Source organism: Halictus rubicundus, chromosome 1 (genome assembly GCF_050948215.1).
Source record: "Halictus rubicundus isolate RS-2024b chromosome 1, iyHalRubi1_principal, whole genome shotgun sequence".
Classification (NCBI taxonomy): Eukaryota; Metazoa; Arthropoda; class Insecta; order Hymenoptera; family Halictidae; genus Halictus; species Halictus rubicundus.
Genome location: NC_135149.1, coordinates 30,474,224 through 30,493,146, shown reverse-complemented (window position 1 = coordinate 30,493,146; position 18,923 = coordinate 30,474,224). Strand labels below are relative to the sequence as shown.

The window sequence follows — 18,923 nt, the reverse complement described above, 5'->3', positions numbered from 1 at the left end:
TCTTGCCAACCTAATAGATTAGAGTGAAATTGTTAATAAGAAACATTCCCCGGTCAGGGGCGGATAATTTAAAAAATATATCGCACGTGTAACATGGACAGATGGGCACCAGGATGAGCTAGATTAAACAGATCGAATAAAAGTGGCAGCGATAAATAAAGTTTTATGGCGGATAGAATGCGTCGCGTGTTCCGGTGTTAAATGAATTGTATAATAGCGGTCGGTGAATAAAGTTTGATGGCGAAATGGCGGTCGTAAAATATTTCCGGGGGCCACGAGGTTAGAATTCGCATGGAATAATCAAATTCCTGTGTCACGCACACGAGCCCCGTCGTCGGTTCGTCTTAATATAGCGGTCGTGGGTGGCCGGATAAAGGCCAATCTAGAGGATACGTGTCTTCCACGCTCGAAAGTGAGACATATTGCTACTTACGCATGAATGTAATCGAGACGTGAGCGCAACCAACACTGATGCAATCAGGCAGAAATAGTCGTAAAGTTGGCGGACAACTTTTTCCAGCGAGACCGCTCCCGGCAGTACACTTGGTACATACGTCCGATTGGACATCGTGTTCTTTAACCTCTTTGCGCCGCTAATTCTCACCATTATCTGTCGCTCAAAGTTTTCATTATCGTCGGAATCGAACAGAAAAAAAAAATAATCCGTTCACTCGACGTTTCCTGTATCGAACAGATCCGAAAGGAATTGCTCGACCGATCACGCGAACGATGCACGAGGATGATTGCGCAATCAATCATAATTTCCAATGACTTGCCGTCGCGTTGCACGAAAGCACATAAACATCCGCTGTATTACTGTAATTGTAACTTTTGTTTCTGATGTCGAAAATTCGACGACGAAAAAATTCAACGACAGCCATTAGTCGTTCATTAGAATTTTAAATTGATTACGTAAAGAAGCACGAACGTTCAACGTGCACTTGTAGCAGTTTTTGCGTGCTCTTCTTTGGTATTCTTTTTTCGTGCGCGTGTCTTGTAATCGCACTGTGCATCTTCACGCAATTACTTACTTAGCAGTCTAGCTGTCAAGCTTTAGAAGACTGCAAAGTTCGCGTATTATATTAATCGATTATTTTGAAATCTGAAACAAACTTTGTAGCGAATTCAAATATAAGGTACGGACGCCGCCATTTTATTGCAGGGTTGTAAAAAGAAATTGTACTTTCTAGAATATTTTGAAGACAGGCTGCTTTACCGAAAACTGTAAAAGAATACGTGTTTCCTCTTCCACGGTTTATTATCTTTACTTCGGAAGCTTGTTTTCGATTGAAAAGACGCTGTCGTAATGACTGCGACATCTGGTGCAATCATCATTAACTTCAGCTGTTCGGCAATGATCGAACGAGCAGGAAAAGAACGGTCGAATTGTTCGTTCTCATTACGTGCAAGTGAGTTCTATTGAATTATGTTTGCGCTTTTATGCTTCGAATAATAACGAAATAATGTATACTCGTATTCGAAGTTTAAACGCATCGGGGTCTACGAAATTTCAATGCAGCTGGTATTTTTGTTGAAGTCTGCAAATAAATGCATCAATTTATTTCATTAACGTGTGTATGCTCTTCCGGTGAAAATTTATACATTTTATATTCTAGGCACTTTTAAATCCATTTATTTGAAATTCTGTTCCAATTTGATGTACTTGTTTTAAACGCACGAACGTTACAGAGGGACAAAAGATCTCCTGTGCAACAATTCGTGAGGAGTGTATGGCAATCGATCATTTTCATACAAAAGCGTCTTTGTGCTTGCAATAATAATCGTACCTGCTGTGTTTAGTTAGGCGATTGCGTAAAGAGGCTTCTGCTTAAAGTGTGAGTCACTACACTGCAAACATTCGTGCAAAATAAAAATTGCCGGCATTAATTACAATTACTTCCTTTCCTTCTTGAACGATCTTAATGAGCTGGAGACAATATATCGACATTCTTAAATTCTTTCAATATTTCCACTGTTTGAAATTACACCAAGCCGTTCCTGAATTGCATGAAATTCGCAGTCGACTCATTACACGAAAGTAGTAGCAACACAAAGGATCATTTACGTAACGAATTTTTAACGAACGTACCAAGGTTAACGATGCTTTTACAAGAGCACGTTTGTAGTTGAAATAACTACGAAATGAGAAGTGATACGTAACAAAGTGGTATTTGCATGAAAAATGAGATCATCACCGTAAAACAAGATTTCTTTTGCGCAACAATCTCTGAAGAGCGCACGATCCTCAATAATTTTCCACAAGGGTACTTTTCCGCTCGAAATAATTATGAAACAGAAACACTGCTTTTGTCGAGTCTGGCGCGTTTGATTAGACGATAAAAATTGAATTTAAAAAATGAAAAAAGGAGCCTTTTGCGCAACAATTTCTGAAGAGCCCATGAATCTCAATAATTTTTCGCCAGAGTACTTTCCCCCTCGAAATAACTATGAAACAGAAACACTGTTTTTGTCGCGTCTGACGCGTTCCATTAGATGACAAAAATTGCATTTAAAAAATTGAAAAAAGGTGTCTTTTGCGCAACAATTTCTGAAGAGCGCACGTACCTCATTAATTTTTCGCCAGAGTACTTTTCCGCTCGAAATAACTATGAAACAAAAACACTGCTTTTGTCGTGTCTGGGGCGTTTGATTAGACGATGAAAATTGAATTTAAAAAATGAAAAAAGGTACCTTTTGCGCAACAATTTCTGAAGAGCGCACGAACCACAATAATTTTTCGCCAGAGTACTTTCCCCCTCGAAATAACTATGAAACAGAAACACTGTTTTTGTCGCGTCTGGAGCGTTCCATTAGATGACAAAAATTGTATTTAAAAAATTAAAGAAGGTGTCTTTTGCGCAATAATTTCTGAAGAGCGCACGAACCTCAATAATTTTTCGCCAGAGTACTTTTCCGCTCGAAATAACTATGAAACAAAAACACTGCTTTTGTCGTGTCTGGGGCGTTTGATTAGACGATGAAAATTGAATTTAAAAAATGAAAAAGGTACCTTCTGCGCAACAATTTCTGAAGAGCGCACGAACCTCAATAATTTTTCGCCAGAGTACTTTTCCGCTCGAAATAATTATGAAACAAAAACACTGCTTTTGTCGTGTCTGGGGCGTTTGATTAGACGATGAAAATTGAATTTAAAAAATGAAAAAAGGTACCTTTTGCGCAACAATTTCTGAAGAGCGCACGAACCTCAATAATTTTTCACAAGAATACTTTTCCGCTCGAAATAACTATGAATCAGAAACACTGCTTTTGTCGTGTCCGGCGCGTTTGATTAGACGATGAAAATTGAATTGAAAAAATGAAAAAGGTACCTTCTGCGCAACAATTTCTGAAGAGCGCACGAACCTCAATCATTTTTCACAAGAATACTTTTCCGCTCGAAATAACTATGAATCAGAAACACTGCTTTTGTCGTGTCCGGCGCGTTTGATTAGACGATGAAAATTGAATTTAAAAAATGAAAAAAGGTACCTTCTGCGCAACAATTTCTGAAGAGCGCACGAGGCTGAACAATATTGTTCGCGAGAGCAGACACTCGAGTGCACGATACAATAGCGTAACAAGAAAACTGCATTGATTTTTTTCGCGCCTGGCGCATTCACTTGTCCGATAATAATTGAATAAAGAGCCGGGTACAAACGATGCAGAAAATATTTTCGCAGCGGGGGATCCTCGGCACATAATTTCTGAAGTGAAGCCGATAGCAGCCGGAAAATTAATGGTTGCCAGCGGAAAGCTGATGACTGAGCCGGTCGTCGCGCGATAACAGTTATTTGAAATGTATCTGTTTAAGGATCTATCGAGCGGCCACCGTAATGTCGGTGGCGGAAACGCGACACGTGAACGAGAAACGTGAGAGACGAACCATCGCGGAACGGATGCGCGCCGGCTACGAAACAGGGGGGAAAAAACGAGAAAACTCGAGAAGAAAACGCGGCGCAAATTGGACGGATAAACGAGGGACCTCGACTCGCACTCTTCAAACTCGTTAATGGCGAATAATTAACGCCGACCGTTCGTTGATGCGCCAACAGGGCGACAAAAGGGACCTAATGAAACCAAGTTAAAGCTATCGAGCATCGATAATCGACGATGCTCGATATTCGACGGGGAAAAAAAGAACCACGACCCAGAAACCCCGTTTTCTGATTTATTAGAAGCTTTATTTTCATTGCGACTGATACTCTTGTGAATTCATTACTTCGCCATTTCTCCGAATAAAAAGAAAATTACCAAATAAATTTCACAGAATTCGGTAGAGCAATCGATTTCTTCGAAGCTGTAACAGCTCTGTCACGAGTTACTGATTAACGATCCGAGGAGAATGTTAACAGCTGGACTAAGATTTCGCTTTTGTATGAAAACGAAATTTCCAACGTGAAAATAAGAGAAGACGAGGCATTAGACTGTGAAATAAATTGTAAAGAGTTCTGCTAGCCAGAGAATTAATTTTAGGAGGCTAAACGTAGAGTAACGAGCAAAAGCGTGAACACGCTTCGCTAGTTTTACATAAAACGTGATAATACCACCTATTTTGCAATTGAATGATACAGATTAGGTACTAATAATTACAATGCGAATAGGACAAACAAAACACATTATTTTCGTTAATATTAACAATATTCGGAATGGTTATCGAAAATAGGGATCGAAGACAATTTTTACAGTTTTGTGCTTTAATTGTGCTCGTCGAAATACAGCTTTAAATTAATATTTTGTCCATTTTACTTTTTTGTACTGCTTCTAGCCTGCGTGGCATCTATTCAATTTTTAATCATGTCCGGCTGAATGCTGTAGCATTCTTGTTCTGTCCTTTTCCACAATTCCTGAACACCTGAAGGTGGATTGCCATATTTTGCTAGCCTTCTTTTCACAATTGACCACAAATTTTCGATTCGGTTCATATCTGGACTTTCTGCTGACCACTTCATCAAAACTTTTGATTTCCTAGCCAGGTTTTTACTATCTTTGCAGTATGCTTAGGGTCCCCGTCTCGTTGAAATACTACTTCGTCTTCAGCAAGTTCGATAGAATTAACGACAGAAGGCAAATTATTTTGCAAAATATTTAAATAATGCTCTTTGCGCATGATACCTTCTATCCGAACTAAGGGACCAACACCCTTATGAGTAAAACAACCCCAACACATAATTCAGCCACCCCCGAACTTCATAGTTTGTTTTATGCTACTTGCTTGATTACTATTTTCGGATGAAGTCCAGTACCAAGACCTTCCATCAGATTCAAATCTATTAATTTTTTAAATTCAATTTTTATCGTCTAATCAAACGCGCCAGACACGACAAAAGCAGTGTTTCTGTTTCATAGTTATTTCGAGCGGAAAAGTACTCTGGCGAAAAATTATTGATGTTCGTGCGCTCTTCAGAAATTGTTGCGCAGAAGGTACCTTTTTCATTTTTTCAATTCAATTTTTATCGTCTAATCAAACGCGCCGGACACGACAAAAGCAGTGTTTCTGTTTCATAGTTATTTCGAGCGGAAAAGTACTCTGGCGAAAAATTATTGAGGTTCGTGCGCTCTTCAGAAATTGTTGCGCAGAAGGTACCTTTTTTCATTTTTTAAATTCAATTTTTATCGTCTAATCAAACGCGCCGGACACGACAAAAGCAGTGTTTCTGTTTCATAGTTATTTCGAGCGGAAAAGTACCCTTGTGAAAAATTGTTGAGGTTCGTGCGCTCTTCAGAAATTGTTGCGCAGAAGGTACCTTTTTCATTTTTTAAATTCAATTTTCATCGTCTAATCAAACGCGCTGGACACGACAAAAGCAGTGTTTCTGTTTCATAGTTATTTCGAGCGGAAAAGTACTCTGGCGAAAAATTATTGAGATTCATGGGCTCTTCAGAAATTGTTGCGCAAAAGGCTCCTTTTTCATTTTTTAAATTCAATTTTTATCGTCTAATCAAACGCGCCAGACTCGACAAAAGCAGTGTTTCTGTTTCATAGTTATTTCGAGCGGAAAAGTACCCTTGTGAAAAATTGTTGAGGTTCGTGCGCTCTTCAGAAATTGTTGCGCAGAAGGTACCTTTTTCCATTTTTTAAATTCAATTTTCATCGTCTAATCAAACGCGCCGGACACGACAAAAGCAGTGTTTCTGTTTCATAGTTATTTCGAGCGGAAAAGTACTGTGGCGAAAAATGATTGAGGTTCGTGCGCTCTTCAGAAATTGTTGCGCAAAAGGTACCTTTTTTCATTTTTGTTTCGTCTGGCCATATAACTCTTTTCCAATCTTCTGTTGTCCACTCTTTGTACGTGTGAGCAAATTTTGTTCGTGGTTTAATATTTTTGTCTGAAACAGCTGGTTTGCGTTTTTTTTTTCTTTCGCTTTGAACCCGATTCTCTTCAAGGAGCAGCGATTGGTCCACTCACTTGCATTTACTCTAACGTCTTGAGCCGCGATTTTTGGAGTTTTCTGACTTTCGAAGACGATGTGCAATTTCACGTGCAGCTCTGTCAGAAAGAAGTCGCGGTCTACCGTTTCTTGAAGAAGTTGACGCACTACCTTTCTTTATTCTTGCAACCATCGTACGACTTACACCAGATTTTACTGGAATTTGCCGTAGCGAAAAACCTTTATCGCACAATCAAATGATACTGTTTCGTTTATCTGCACCGAGTGGTTTCATCCTGACTTAGGCGTGTCAACCAACTTTCAAATAGTAGAAAAACTGTGTAAACACCACTCTAAACGCGTCTTACTACAGTTGGCTATCAGTGTTTGTCGACAATTTCATTTCCCTAGCATTTGTGTACTATCTTAACCTGATGATACGTGCAAAACTGTAAACATTGCTTCAAATCCTTATTTATGTAAAGCATTATCTGACATAAACTGTTATGTTTTGTTTATCACATTCACAATATAACTACTAACCTATAACCAATATAACTACTACCTAATCTTTATCATTCACTTGAAAAATAGGTAGTATTATCACGTTTTATGTAAAACTAGCGAAGTGTGTTTACACTTTTGCTCGTCACTGTATGTTTAGCCTCCAAAAATTCATTCTCTGGCTAGCAGAGTTCTTCACAATTTATTTTCGAAGTGGAAAACGCAATGGACGCGGTTGAAACAGCTAGTGAAACAAACGCGATCGAGACTGCACGAAAATATCGAGTAGAATTTGCAGAAAATTTGCGCTTGCCGGCCAATTGGATCGATTTCAGCCGAGCAATTTTCGCTAGGAGGATAATAAACTCTGCAGAGGATGTTGAAACATTAACATGTCACACAATCGATCGTCCGACGGTCAGTTGTATCACGTTATATTTCAAATAGCGCGCTCGCGATTACGCAAACCGGTTGCAAAAACAGTATCGATATCATTTCACACGACAAAACCAGTATTAACCCTTTGCACTCGGCGCTATTTTACCTCCAAAACGAAACAATTTCTCCGACATAGAATATGTCCCTTCTACATATTCTCTATTTATGTTATACATACGAAAATAGTGGAATTTACTTGTCAATACTGAAATGTTCAGTAATTTATTAAATACAAACAAATTTAATAACGTAAGAAATATTTTGAAATAATGATACAGTAATTTTTAGTGGCGCCTTGTAGTCGCCATTCGAGTGCTAAGGGTTAACCCTTTGCACTCGGCGCTATTTTCACTCTAAAGCTAAATTTTTCTTCCGTCTTAGAATATTTTCATTTTATTCATACGAAACTGATCCGATTTCCACATATAATATTTAAATGTTTAGTACTCTATTAAATACAAATTTTCTAATGTAACAAATATTTCGTAATATTTTTTGTAATTTCTTTGAAATAATGCACTCGAGTGCTAAGGGTTGATCACCGAGAGAAGATCATCTAATAAAATCGCAGGAGGAAAAACTTGAAAAATCACCAACAAACTGCAAACGGTTCTCAAACGTCTTCTCACTGACCTATTATTCCGACGATTATGCGCACGAGAAATAATACTGTGCGGGAGAGAAAAAAGCACCGACGAAAAAAAAATTCTCGTGTCAGAGTGCAAGAAGCGAATCGATGCGCCATCAACGATGCATTTTATGCGGGCACACGGCCGAGTCGACCGGCAAAATTCGCGGTTGTCCACTGCGTTGATGACTTTCACTTTCGCCGCGCGGAAATGCGGCATTTCGCGGGGAAAAAAAGGTCAATGAAATCAAACGAAGGGAAAAAAAAAACAAGAAAAATCGTCGTACCTTGTCCGACAACCTGTCGATCCTCCTCTGCAACCGCTGGTCCAGAGATAAAGATCCAGGCCAGCTGGAACGATCCTTCCAGCCGATTTTCTCACCTCGTTTCTCTGCGGACGAGAAAAGAGCAATGAACGCGCTACTCTATTCCTCGTATAATAAATTGTGCAAATAGTACAAAATTTTTTTGAAATGTTCAATAAACGTGAAAAGAAGTCTGTTCCGTGAAATGATATTTTTCAGGATTTTCCAAGCGCTAACTATCGTTCTTTTTAACACTTAGATTGCCAAACTAGAAACCTCAAAAATTCTATAAAATCGAAGTGTTGTTTAATGTAATAAAAATTGAAAAAAATTAAATGCATGATATTGAGTAGTCCTCCAAGCTTTTTGAATTTTACAGTATTCAAATTTGGTACAGTGAATATATGAAAAATTCAAATTTTGAAACCTGGACAAATAATTCCGTCACCCACATACGTGTCAATGTGTTAATAGAGTTTAAAAATTGAGATTAAAAGATTGTTTGAAAATTTAAATAACAGTGGGAAAGGATTCAGAATTTTAGGAAATACCAATTAGGTGTAGAAGGAGACTATTACTGCATATGGAATTATTTCTTCCAAGATTTCTTAAGCACCACCCGTTGTGTTTATTTTTATTTTCTGCTGGTTTGAAAATAGCACTGAAAATATTGGAAATGCATTACACCTGTGAATTTAGGTAACAACGCGAATGAATGTCGAATTTTAGGAAATACATTAACAATTTAGAAGAAGTCCGCTATTGCGTGAAATAATGTTTTTTAAACATTTCCACAGCTACGTTTACAATTCTTTGCCACGAGTATTAGTTTCTGTGTCAAGAACGTTCCTTGTTTGTTCTTCCTTTTTTGGTTGGCGAGTACAAAGCAAACGTCTGACGCAGGAAACCGATAAGTGAAATATTTGCACGGCTATAAAGAGCAATTCTCGTAACTCACGCAACGTAATGCAAGGTTCGCTGACTGCCGGTTAAACAGTCGGTTAACTCGTCGCTAATACGACCTTTAGAACCTTTCATTTTCCTTCGAGCCGAGGCAGCCATGGTGCACCTAAACGCTTGTTGGCGCAGGGTGCAGCGAGGATGCGCCGCGACTTTCACGAAATCTTTCAATGGCGCGGCTGTCCGTCGTTAATCACGACATTATGCAACACGGGAACGCGTGACTACGCCGCCGCCACACTGCAACGCGTTGTTCGCAGCTGACTCGCCTAACTTTCTGCCCATTGTTCCGTCCGAACTTGAAACGACGTCCGAACGAACCCTAATGCTCCGATCGAGTTTACGCTCGTTTTCACTCGAATGCGATTCTACAGTAAGGAGCGAAACTGATTACACACTATCTGAAACAGCATAACTTTTTTCAAATTTGTACAAATAACTTTAGCGTTTCCGAGAAGTTAGAAGGATTAGTTTATTGGACGAGGTGTAACAAATTTTGGGGAAAAATTTGAATTGATCGGAATCGAAAATTGCCATTTTTCACGATTTTCGACTAAAAATCGCACTTTTAATCGTTTATAACTCGTAAACGAAGTAATTAATATCCATGAAATTTTCAGCATGAGTATAATTTATTCGAGTCAATAGAACACATTTTTTAAATTTTCATTACAGGCTCAGATAAAAAAAGCTGAAAAAACAACCTTTACTATTTCTTTTGCGATTCCGACCAATTGAAATGTTTTTCAAAAATTTTTTACACCTCGTCTAATAAACTAATCCTTCTAACTTCTCAATAACATTCAAGTCATTTGATCTAATTTTAGAAAAGCTATGATGTTTCAAATAGTGTGTAATCAGTTTTGCTCCTTACTGTATTTTTCAGTAAGTGTATTTGTCAGTCATTTTTATTATGTGATATATCCAGATAAACCGAATTTTATTGGAATCTGTCGAATTCAAAAGGGTTAAGACAACGTCCCCTAAAATACATTTAAAATTTCTACTTTTGGTTTCATTAATTAAACTATGATTTTGTACGAATTTCTGGGGTTGATGTTTGGCGCAAGACAGATTTTCGGATTAATTGAAATAAACATTGAACCAATATTAGACAGGGTTACTTTAAATTCAACTCCAGGTTCCTCATCGTAATTAAATCTAATCTGAATGAAATTTAAAAGGGTACTTCAAACTATTTTAAGGACGCTTTCAATGTCTAATATTTTTGAAACTAAATTACCGAAATTCATGGTACAAATTTGCGAGTCTCTTCCGGTCTATAATTCAATGTAATTTGAATCGAGTTTGCGAAGGTGAATTTAAAACAAATTTAAATTTTCAGGGAATTTCCGGCCCGTTCAATGAACGAGCAAAGCTCGAAACGTGTGAGCATTCAAAATTCCGTTTCACGCGTCTTATTGTATATTTATTGTAGCAAAAGGATGGACAATTTTTAAGATACGGAAGGTTAAAGTCAATGTAAATTTCCTAATCGCTTTTTATTACCGGGCAACACAAGCTTCTTGTTAACATAAAGTTCCTACGTTGGTTTTCTGTTCTATAAACAATTAATCGGCATTTGTTACAAAATGCAGATCCGACAGTTCCGTCACAGTAATCCTGAGATTTCGTATTATCCCTACATTATAATACTGTAATTTCATTTGTTTTTCAATATTTAACTATGTTCCAATCCGGCCATCTTGAAACTTTTGTATTTATTAGATAGGTAAGAGAACATTGTTCTTGAATTTTTTGGAAGTGGTCACTCGAAGGATTGCTTGCAACCCCCATCCCCAAAAAATTAAATAATTTTTTTCTACCCTTCATAATTTCATCACAATTCTGAAAAAAAATATATGATATGAAGAAGGTAAATTCGAATATTTTCCTTTTTCTTCCATCCAAATATCTTAATTAACAACCGAGAAAAAAAAATGATACAGTTAAGGGTATTTACCCTCGTATTATCTTTAAATCAAGGGTTAGCGACTTAAAATTTTGGGCGATTATCTTTCAACCTAAAGCCATTGTTTTCACACACACATTTTCACATTTTTATCCTGCTAGGCCCTTTGTAAATACTGCGAATTTTTATAAACAAGCTAACTGGAACATTCCACAGTCTACAAGGGTTAAATCAAAACCGAAAAACTCGACACAGTACTACCGGAAGAACGAAAAATCCCTTCACCTTCTAAGCAAAGTTACGCGTAAAACCTAGATCAATTAAAAACAATTAATTTCTCCGGGAAGTTGGCAGAAAATTCAGGAGAAACAATGACAGAAAAAATCGACAAAGTACTACCTGAAGAACGAAAAATCCCTTCACCTTCTAAGCAAAGTTACGCCTAAAACCTAGATCAATTAAAAACAATTAATTTCTCCGCAAAGTTGGCAGGAAATTCGAAGAACGAAAGAACGAAAAATCCCTTCAACTCCTAAGCAAAATTACGCCTAAAACCTAGATCAATTAAAAACAATTAATTTCTCCGGGAAGTTGGCAGGAAATTCAGGAGAAACAATGACAGAAAAAATCGACAAAGTACTACCGGAAGAACGAAAAATCCCTTCAACTCCTAAGCAAAGTTACGCCCAAAATCCAGATCAATTAAAAACAATTAATTTCTCCGGGAAGTTAGGAGAAAATTCCGGGGAAAAAATGTGTCTGGGTCGCGTCTAGGACCTGCCCCCACTCGCGTCTAAAATCTCCAAAAGGACAAAACACCACGGTCGAGAGCCACAAATCCTTCGGCTACAGATCCTGCGCGCGCAATAGCTTGCGGGGAAGGCATTCGAAGCACGTACTTAAAAAACTGGCGTAAATCAATTTTGCAGCTGTTCTCAATGTATCGGACAAGTGGATAATTTACGAGGTGGATGGAGTTATTGACGAAACGGTGTACGGGTTCGGTGATGTCAACGGGGCCGATAAGGATCCTGGGTTCGTTAAGACGGCGTGTATGTGTGTGGGTATCTGGTCGCGGTATCTCTCCGCGAAATTACAATGAAACGTCAACGACGTGGGAGTTGTGCTCTCCGTGGTACCTGAAGAACGTCCACATGCCTTATCACGGGACACACGAGCACCGTGCAATTGCCGTCATTACGCAACAAACCGTCGGGGGCCTGGTTCCCTCGACACTTTCGGCGTTAACATCGCGGGAACGAGCTTCTAATTGTACAAACACGACATACCGAGAAATATCGCTCGATTTTCTGGACGTGTATACACAACAGCGACCCGGGGACCCGCAAACAGGAAGAATTTGAAACGTGCGCGACGCTGATAAGCGATAAGCTGATTCCGACAAGAGTTCGCTCCCCTCTAATCGACGGTTAATGCCATTGTTGGCTAACTCGATTCTTCGGACGATTGATGCTGGTAATAGATTTAATGCAGCTCTGTAGGAAGGGCATAGTATTTTTCAATTCATTTTTAACGCTGGAACCGAGTCCGAGACACATTCCTTTATAACAATGACGGGAACACATTTATTCGGGTTTGAGTAGTTTGTAGTTGAATAGAGGAATATACTGAAAGTCAAGAAATTCAAGGAAACGTTTCTATATCTTCATAAATTGCAAATTAAGAAATTCGAGAAAGGTTCCTGCATCTTCACAAATTGGAAATTAAAAAATTGAAGAAAAGGTTTCCACATCTCCACAAATTGGAAATTAAAAGATTCAAGAAAAGGTTTCTATATCTTCATACACTGGAATTTAAGAAATTCAAGGAAACATTTCTATATCTTCACGAATTACTATTTAAGAAATTCAAGAATACGTTTCTACATCTTCACAAATTGGAAATTAAAAAATTCAAGGAAACATTTCTATATCTTCACAAATTGGAAATTAAAAAATTCAAGAAAACATTTCTATATCTTCACGAACTTGGAAATTAAAAAATTCAAAGAAACCTTTCTACATCTTCATAAATTGCAAATTAAGAAATTCAAGAAAATGCTTCTACATCTTCACAAATTGGAAATTAAAAAATTCAAGGAAACCTTGCTACATCTTCACGAATTGTAAATTAAAAAATTCAAGAAAACGTTTCTATATCTTCACGAATTGGAAATTAAGAAATTCGAAATCCGTCATTTCGACGTGCTCGGAAGTTCTATTGTTAACCCTTAGCACTCAAATGGCGACTGTAAGGCGCCACTAAAAATTGCACTATTAAATTTGTCTGTATTTAACACAAAACCTACCGCGGTCAAAATGACCGGTTTTCTATTTCACAATAACTGAAATTATAAAAAACGTTTTCATAGGAAATTACTGGATTGACTTCTTTAGTTAAGCAGATATTTTAATGAAAATCGTACAGTGTTTAAATAAATTCAATCTTCTCTCTTCTATAAGACGTTTCACTTGTGGTTGGTAGGTTTAGTGGCAATAAATTACTAAACACTGCATTATTGTACGAGTAAACTGCACCATTTTCCTATGTATAAGACGGAAAAAAATATATATATAGAAGTATAGTTTTGGAGTTAAAATAACTTCGAGTGTTTAACCTTCGGTTAAAAGGAAAGGAATGGATCTGGTTTCATTATACACTGTACATGCAATTAAAAAATCTTTAATTCAGTGCTTGAAAAAGAGCAAAACAAGTCTTGACAATTTCTGACATTTTGTAGACATTCGTTTCTTGATCATAATTGTACAGAGTCTACACCGAATCTGCGTATACTGAAATTAATTAAAACAAAAAAATTACAAGTCTCTTCTAATGCAACATAATCACAAACTTCGCGTTCCTCCAGTCCAGCTCCGAGCGAACGAAAAACGTCATTTGTCCACAAAGTGTACGAGAGACTCTTACGGTTTTTAATCTACCAGTACTCGATACACTTGTATGACAGATTGTAAATATTGACGCTGAAGTAAAGAAACAAAAATTGCCACACAAGTCTCGAGACTTCGACGGGAAACACGTGATTCACAGGGGACAGAAAAACTGTTTGGAAAACGTTGGAAAGGACGAGTATAATAACAATAATAGAGAATAAAATATTTATGTAGACGTTAACAGGCGAGTTTTCCGAGCTAGCTCTAGGAATTTCTAGAATTATTTTTAAAACCTTGTTTACCCAGCATTCGTCTCCGCCTTCGTACCACGGACACTTCGCCTTGAATAAACAAACTTGTCCGGTTGCAAGGCAAGAGAACGCACGCTAAGTCTCGCGTTTTAAATGCCGAGGTATTTGTCTTTTAAACGTGAAACATCTATTCCCGTTTCGAGCCCTGTTCCGAATACTAAAATTTGTCGAAAATATCTCCTCGACTTACAGTCAACTGTTAAACAAATGGAAACAAATTTCGGCTCAAGGTCCGACTAAAACTGAATTCGACTTGAATAAAAATTTAACCTCTCCAAAAATTCGATTTCATTCGTATTTCTACTCCAAAGAAGTGGAGAAAACAATTTCTGATCTAGAAATAAAGCTCGAAATTTTTCAGATAAAGATTACTTACGTTTCACGGTCGCAGGGACAGGGAAACACAGCAATCACCGATCAGACACAACAGGTACCACGCTAAACGAGCTCCAAATGAAACAAACAGCGACGTACCAACTCTCCCGTGGTGAAATGAAATTAGGAGCAGGTAAACGAAAACGACAAGAAGAACGTAGAAAAGAGCAGACGACGGCACGAGGAGCAAAAAGTGGCTCGATATAATTCGGCTCGATTTGAATTGCAATAACCTTCGACCCGGTTTTTCGTCGGTCACGCGAACACGCGATATCCCGTCGCCGCTCTGCGACACCGCGATGCACCGCGTTGCAACTCTCGCTTTCGCACACAAACGATGAGAAGAAACGCGTTCGTACCCCGTGGTTTTTCTCGGCGGATCGAGACGACACCAGTGCATGCAGGGAACAAGATCCGACGGGAACGGTGAAGCACGTGGCTCGCCGGTTTCCGAGAGACCCGTGACGAGACGATGTTCACGCGACGAGAGCTCGCTGCTCACTGAACACACGACGCGACGGCGCGCGCGGCAACCTCACCCCTCCTTTTACCGCCGACGAGCATCCCCTCTCGCGCCGAACAACAAGGAAAATGCATGTCAACGATTCGCTCGGTCCGACGACTTCCGTAATTTTTCTTTTTTTTTTTTTTTTATAACCAGTCCGTCAGTCGAATTTTCCAACTTGAACACTGGAACCAACACCGGACTTACCGGACACAAAATCGCCGCACTCAAACTTGCTGCATTCGGTCCAGTTTCGATGCAGTTTTCTAGCCTGCAGTTTTATGTTCGTACTCTTTCGAGCCACTGAAACGATAAGGGCATTAGGACTCTTGAACAGCAAGCTCGGTATTTTTACTAGGCCGAAAAGGACTGGTATCGAACTTCCTGGTTTATCCAGTTTCCAATTTTATACTGGTATTTTATAGCGGTATGTGATTTTAATTTGTGTGTTCATTTGAAAAGCTCATTTCATCAAAGTTCATTTACAGCTGAATATCTCGGAAAGTATGAAGGATATTAGAAAAGTGTGTAACACTTGTCCAAGGATTTTGAGGCGGAGAGAGGGGAGCAGTATCAGTTTTTTGTTTGGGTAGCGTTTCCAAGGTCATTTGAAGGTCAACTTTGTTTTTTCGAATGGAAACCTATATTTTTTATTACGGGATCTTATTGTACGTGAAGAGACCAGCAATTTTCGTAGGATAGTTTTTTTTATTCGCGCAATAGTTTCGGAGATATTTAACACGTTCGGCGCCGCGTCACCCATATGTACACTACCGGCCAAAAGTAATTGACCACATATAAAAATCGCACAATTTTCTTAAAATTGAACCAAATGGGTTGAGATTTCTTGACGCGTTAAATGACAAAGTTTACTAAGTAACGGGTAAACGAAATGTTGAAAAAATTGGTATTGGTCGAAATTGCGAAGAAAAAAGTTAAAGTAAATTATTTCAACTTTTTTATCCAAGGCTGTAATGATACTTTAATCAATACGTTTTGTGGATCTACGTTAATTATGTGTACGGTGAAAATTTCATCTAAATCGGTGAACGTTGCTATGAGCAATAAACATTTCAAGATGAGAGCTTAAGAATGAAAGTCGCAGATATTCGGCATTGTCAAGGAATTTCACCCTTATGTGATCACAGTTAAATGTTTATAACTCATAACGATATTAACCGATTTAGATCAAATTAGACCAATACCAATTTTTTCAACATTTCGTTTACTTAGTAAACTTTGTCATTTAACGTGTCAAGAAATCTCAACCCATTTGGTTCAATTTTAAGAAAATTATGCGATTTTTATATGTGGTCAATTACTTTTGGCCGATAGTGTAGGTGACGGAATTATTTGTGTTAAAATGAATTTTTACGTTGATATATTTTCAGTGTACTAAACTTGATTAGGATCTGTAACATGCAAGAAAGTTGGAGGATTACTCAGTATCATACATTTAATTTTTTGCAATTTTTATTTCATTAAATAACTTAATTTGATTTTATGGAATTTTTCGGGTTTCTAGTTGTTCGAAGTGTTAAAGAGAAGTAGAGCGAGTCAAACTTATACTGCGAGAACGATTGTAATTTCTTTATAACTATAACAAATTTCCGAAATGTCCTCCGTTGTTTTCTAAACAATAATCGCGGCCGATTTCGTCTCGCGAACTCGAGACATTGCGAGATCATGCGAAACATTGCTAGCTACGATTCACTAGCATTGTTTATTTCACGTCGATCTTGTTTTATTTTCTATTAACGGTAGAACTACCGAGCAATAAATGCGACTGATGTATATTGCTGTGTAATAGCGACAAAATCTATTCAGACTTCACACAACTTTTATGGTAATATCTGCTTCAATTTAGAAGCTCATTCAAAAATTTCTGATGGAAACATTTATGTAATTTCGATAATTGTGAGAGAAGAAATTAGGAACCTTTTGATTGGTTCGGTGTTAAAAAAGTTCTGAAGAATAAGCTCTCCTTTTTACAATTGAAGACATTTTCTACGACCAGTTTGAGAACTGTTTTTACAACAGACGTTCACTTGTTTTATTAATTGTATTTTTTAGGAAGGTTTGACAGTCTACTATTTATCAAAAAATGGAGAAATTTTGAATGCGTATTTAGTGATGTACAGGGTGTTCATTTGAGAACTTTCCAGCCGAATATCTCGAAAAGTATCAGGGTTTTATTTGGGTGGCGTTTTCAAGGTCATTTGAAGGTCAACTTTGCTTTTTCAAATGGAAACCTATATTTTTTATTAGGGGATCTTATTGTACCTAGAAAGACCAGCAATTTTTTGCTTCAATTTAGAAACTCATTCAAAAATTTCTGGTGGAAACATTTATGTGATTTCAGTAATTGTGAGAGAAAAAATTAGGAACCAGTGATTTTGATTGGTTCTGTGTTAAAAAAGTTCTGAAGAATAAGCTCTCCTTTTTACAATTGAAGACATTTTCTACGACCAGTTTGAGAATTGTTTTTATAACAGGCGTTCACTTGTTTTATTAATTATATTTTTTAGGAATGTTTGACAGTCTACTATTTATCAAAAAATGGAGTAATTCTGAATACATATTTAGTGATGTACAGGGTGTTCATTCGAAAAATTTCCAGCCGAATATCTCAAAAAGTATGAAAGATATTAAAAAAGTGTAAAACACGTGTCCATGGATTTCGAAGGGGAAAGAGGGGGACAGTATCAGTCTTTTATTTGAGTGGCGTTTTCAAGGTCATTGAAGTCAACTTTGTTTTTCCAAATGGAAACTTATATTTTTTATTATGGGATCTTATTGTACGTAAAAAGACCAGCAATTTTGGGATACTCTTTTTTATCTAGTTTCGGGGATATTTAACACATTGACCGCCATATCACCCATATGTGGGTGACGGAATTATTTGTCTAGGTTTTAAAATTAATTTTTACATTAATACAGTGATTGTACCAAATTTGATTAGGATCTGTGAAATGCAAGAAAGTTGGAGGATTACTCAATATCATGCATTTAATTTCTTGCAATTTATATTTCATTAAATAACTTACTTTGATTTTACGGAATTTTTGAGGTTTCTCTTTTGGCAGTCAAAGTGTTAAAGAGAAGTAGAGCGAGGCATATTATTGTGAAAAATTGAATTAAATTGAATTCAAGTAAAATTAAATTAAAGTGCTGGTTTCTGAGCATGATGCACCGGATGAAATATCATCTTGCAAGATACTTGCTGGATTCTCAGTTAACTAGGCTGCCGTCTCCAACGAGGAATGTTCCTTTGGGAATATTTTCTCGCAATCACGATGAAAAGTTGGACACGTGTTTTACACTTTTTCCGTATCTTTCATACTTTTCGAGATATTCCCTATTGAAACAAAATTCTGACACTACTTCCATCAAACCATCCGTAAAACAATTCCAAAAAATTCGCAAGTTGTAGGACAAATGAAAAAAAATTCACAAGATTGCAATGTAACCGCACAGCCTAGGAACACTGAACAAAAACTGCAGAACAGTGCGATAGAATGCAGAACCCCTCCCGATTAACCCTTTGCACTCGAGTGGTGACTCTGAAGCACCGCTAGAAATTGTTGTGGCATTATTTCAAAGAAATTACAAAAAATATCACAAAATATTTGTTACATCACAAAATTTGTATTTAATAGATCACTAAACATTTCAACATTATATGTAGAAATCGGATCAGTTTCGCATGAATAAAATGAAAATAT

General features: G+C 37.5%; 2 protein-coding genes across 2 annotated transcripts in view; one reads left to right on the top strand and one right to left on the bottom strand.

Moving 5' to 3' along the window:
* Positions 1-9,306, bottom strand: part of LOC143356857 (uncharacterized) — a 118,359-nt gene extending 109,053 nt beyond the window's left edge. Inside the window, exons 1-4 of the mRNA XM_076792932.1 lie at positions 9,203-9,306; positions 9,052-9,138; positions 8,796-8,905; positions 8,227-8,330 (exon numbers count right to left, since the gene is read on the bottom strand). Coding sequence (XP_076649047.1) covers positions 8,227-8,330; positions 8,796-8,905; positions 9,052-9,138; positions 9,203-9,306 — 405 coding nt within the window. The remainder of the gene's footprint in view (positions 1-8,226; positions 8,331-8,795; positions 8,906-9,051; positions 9,139-9,202) is intronic.
* The window catches only part of LOC143360731 (inward rectifier potassium channel irk-1), a 190,468-nt gene that overhangs the window by 36,659 nt on the left and 134,886 nt on the right, over positions 1-18,923 (top strand). The gene's annotated exons all lie outside the window — the stretch shown is intronic.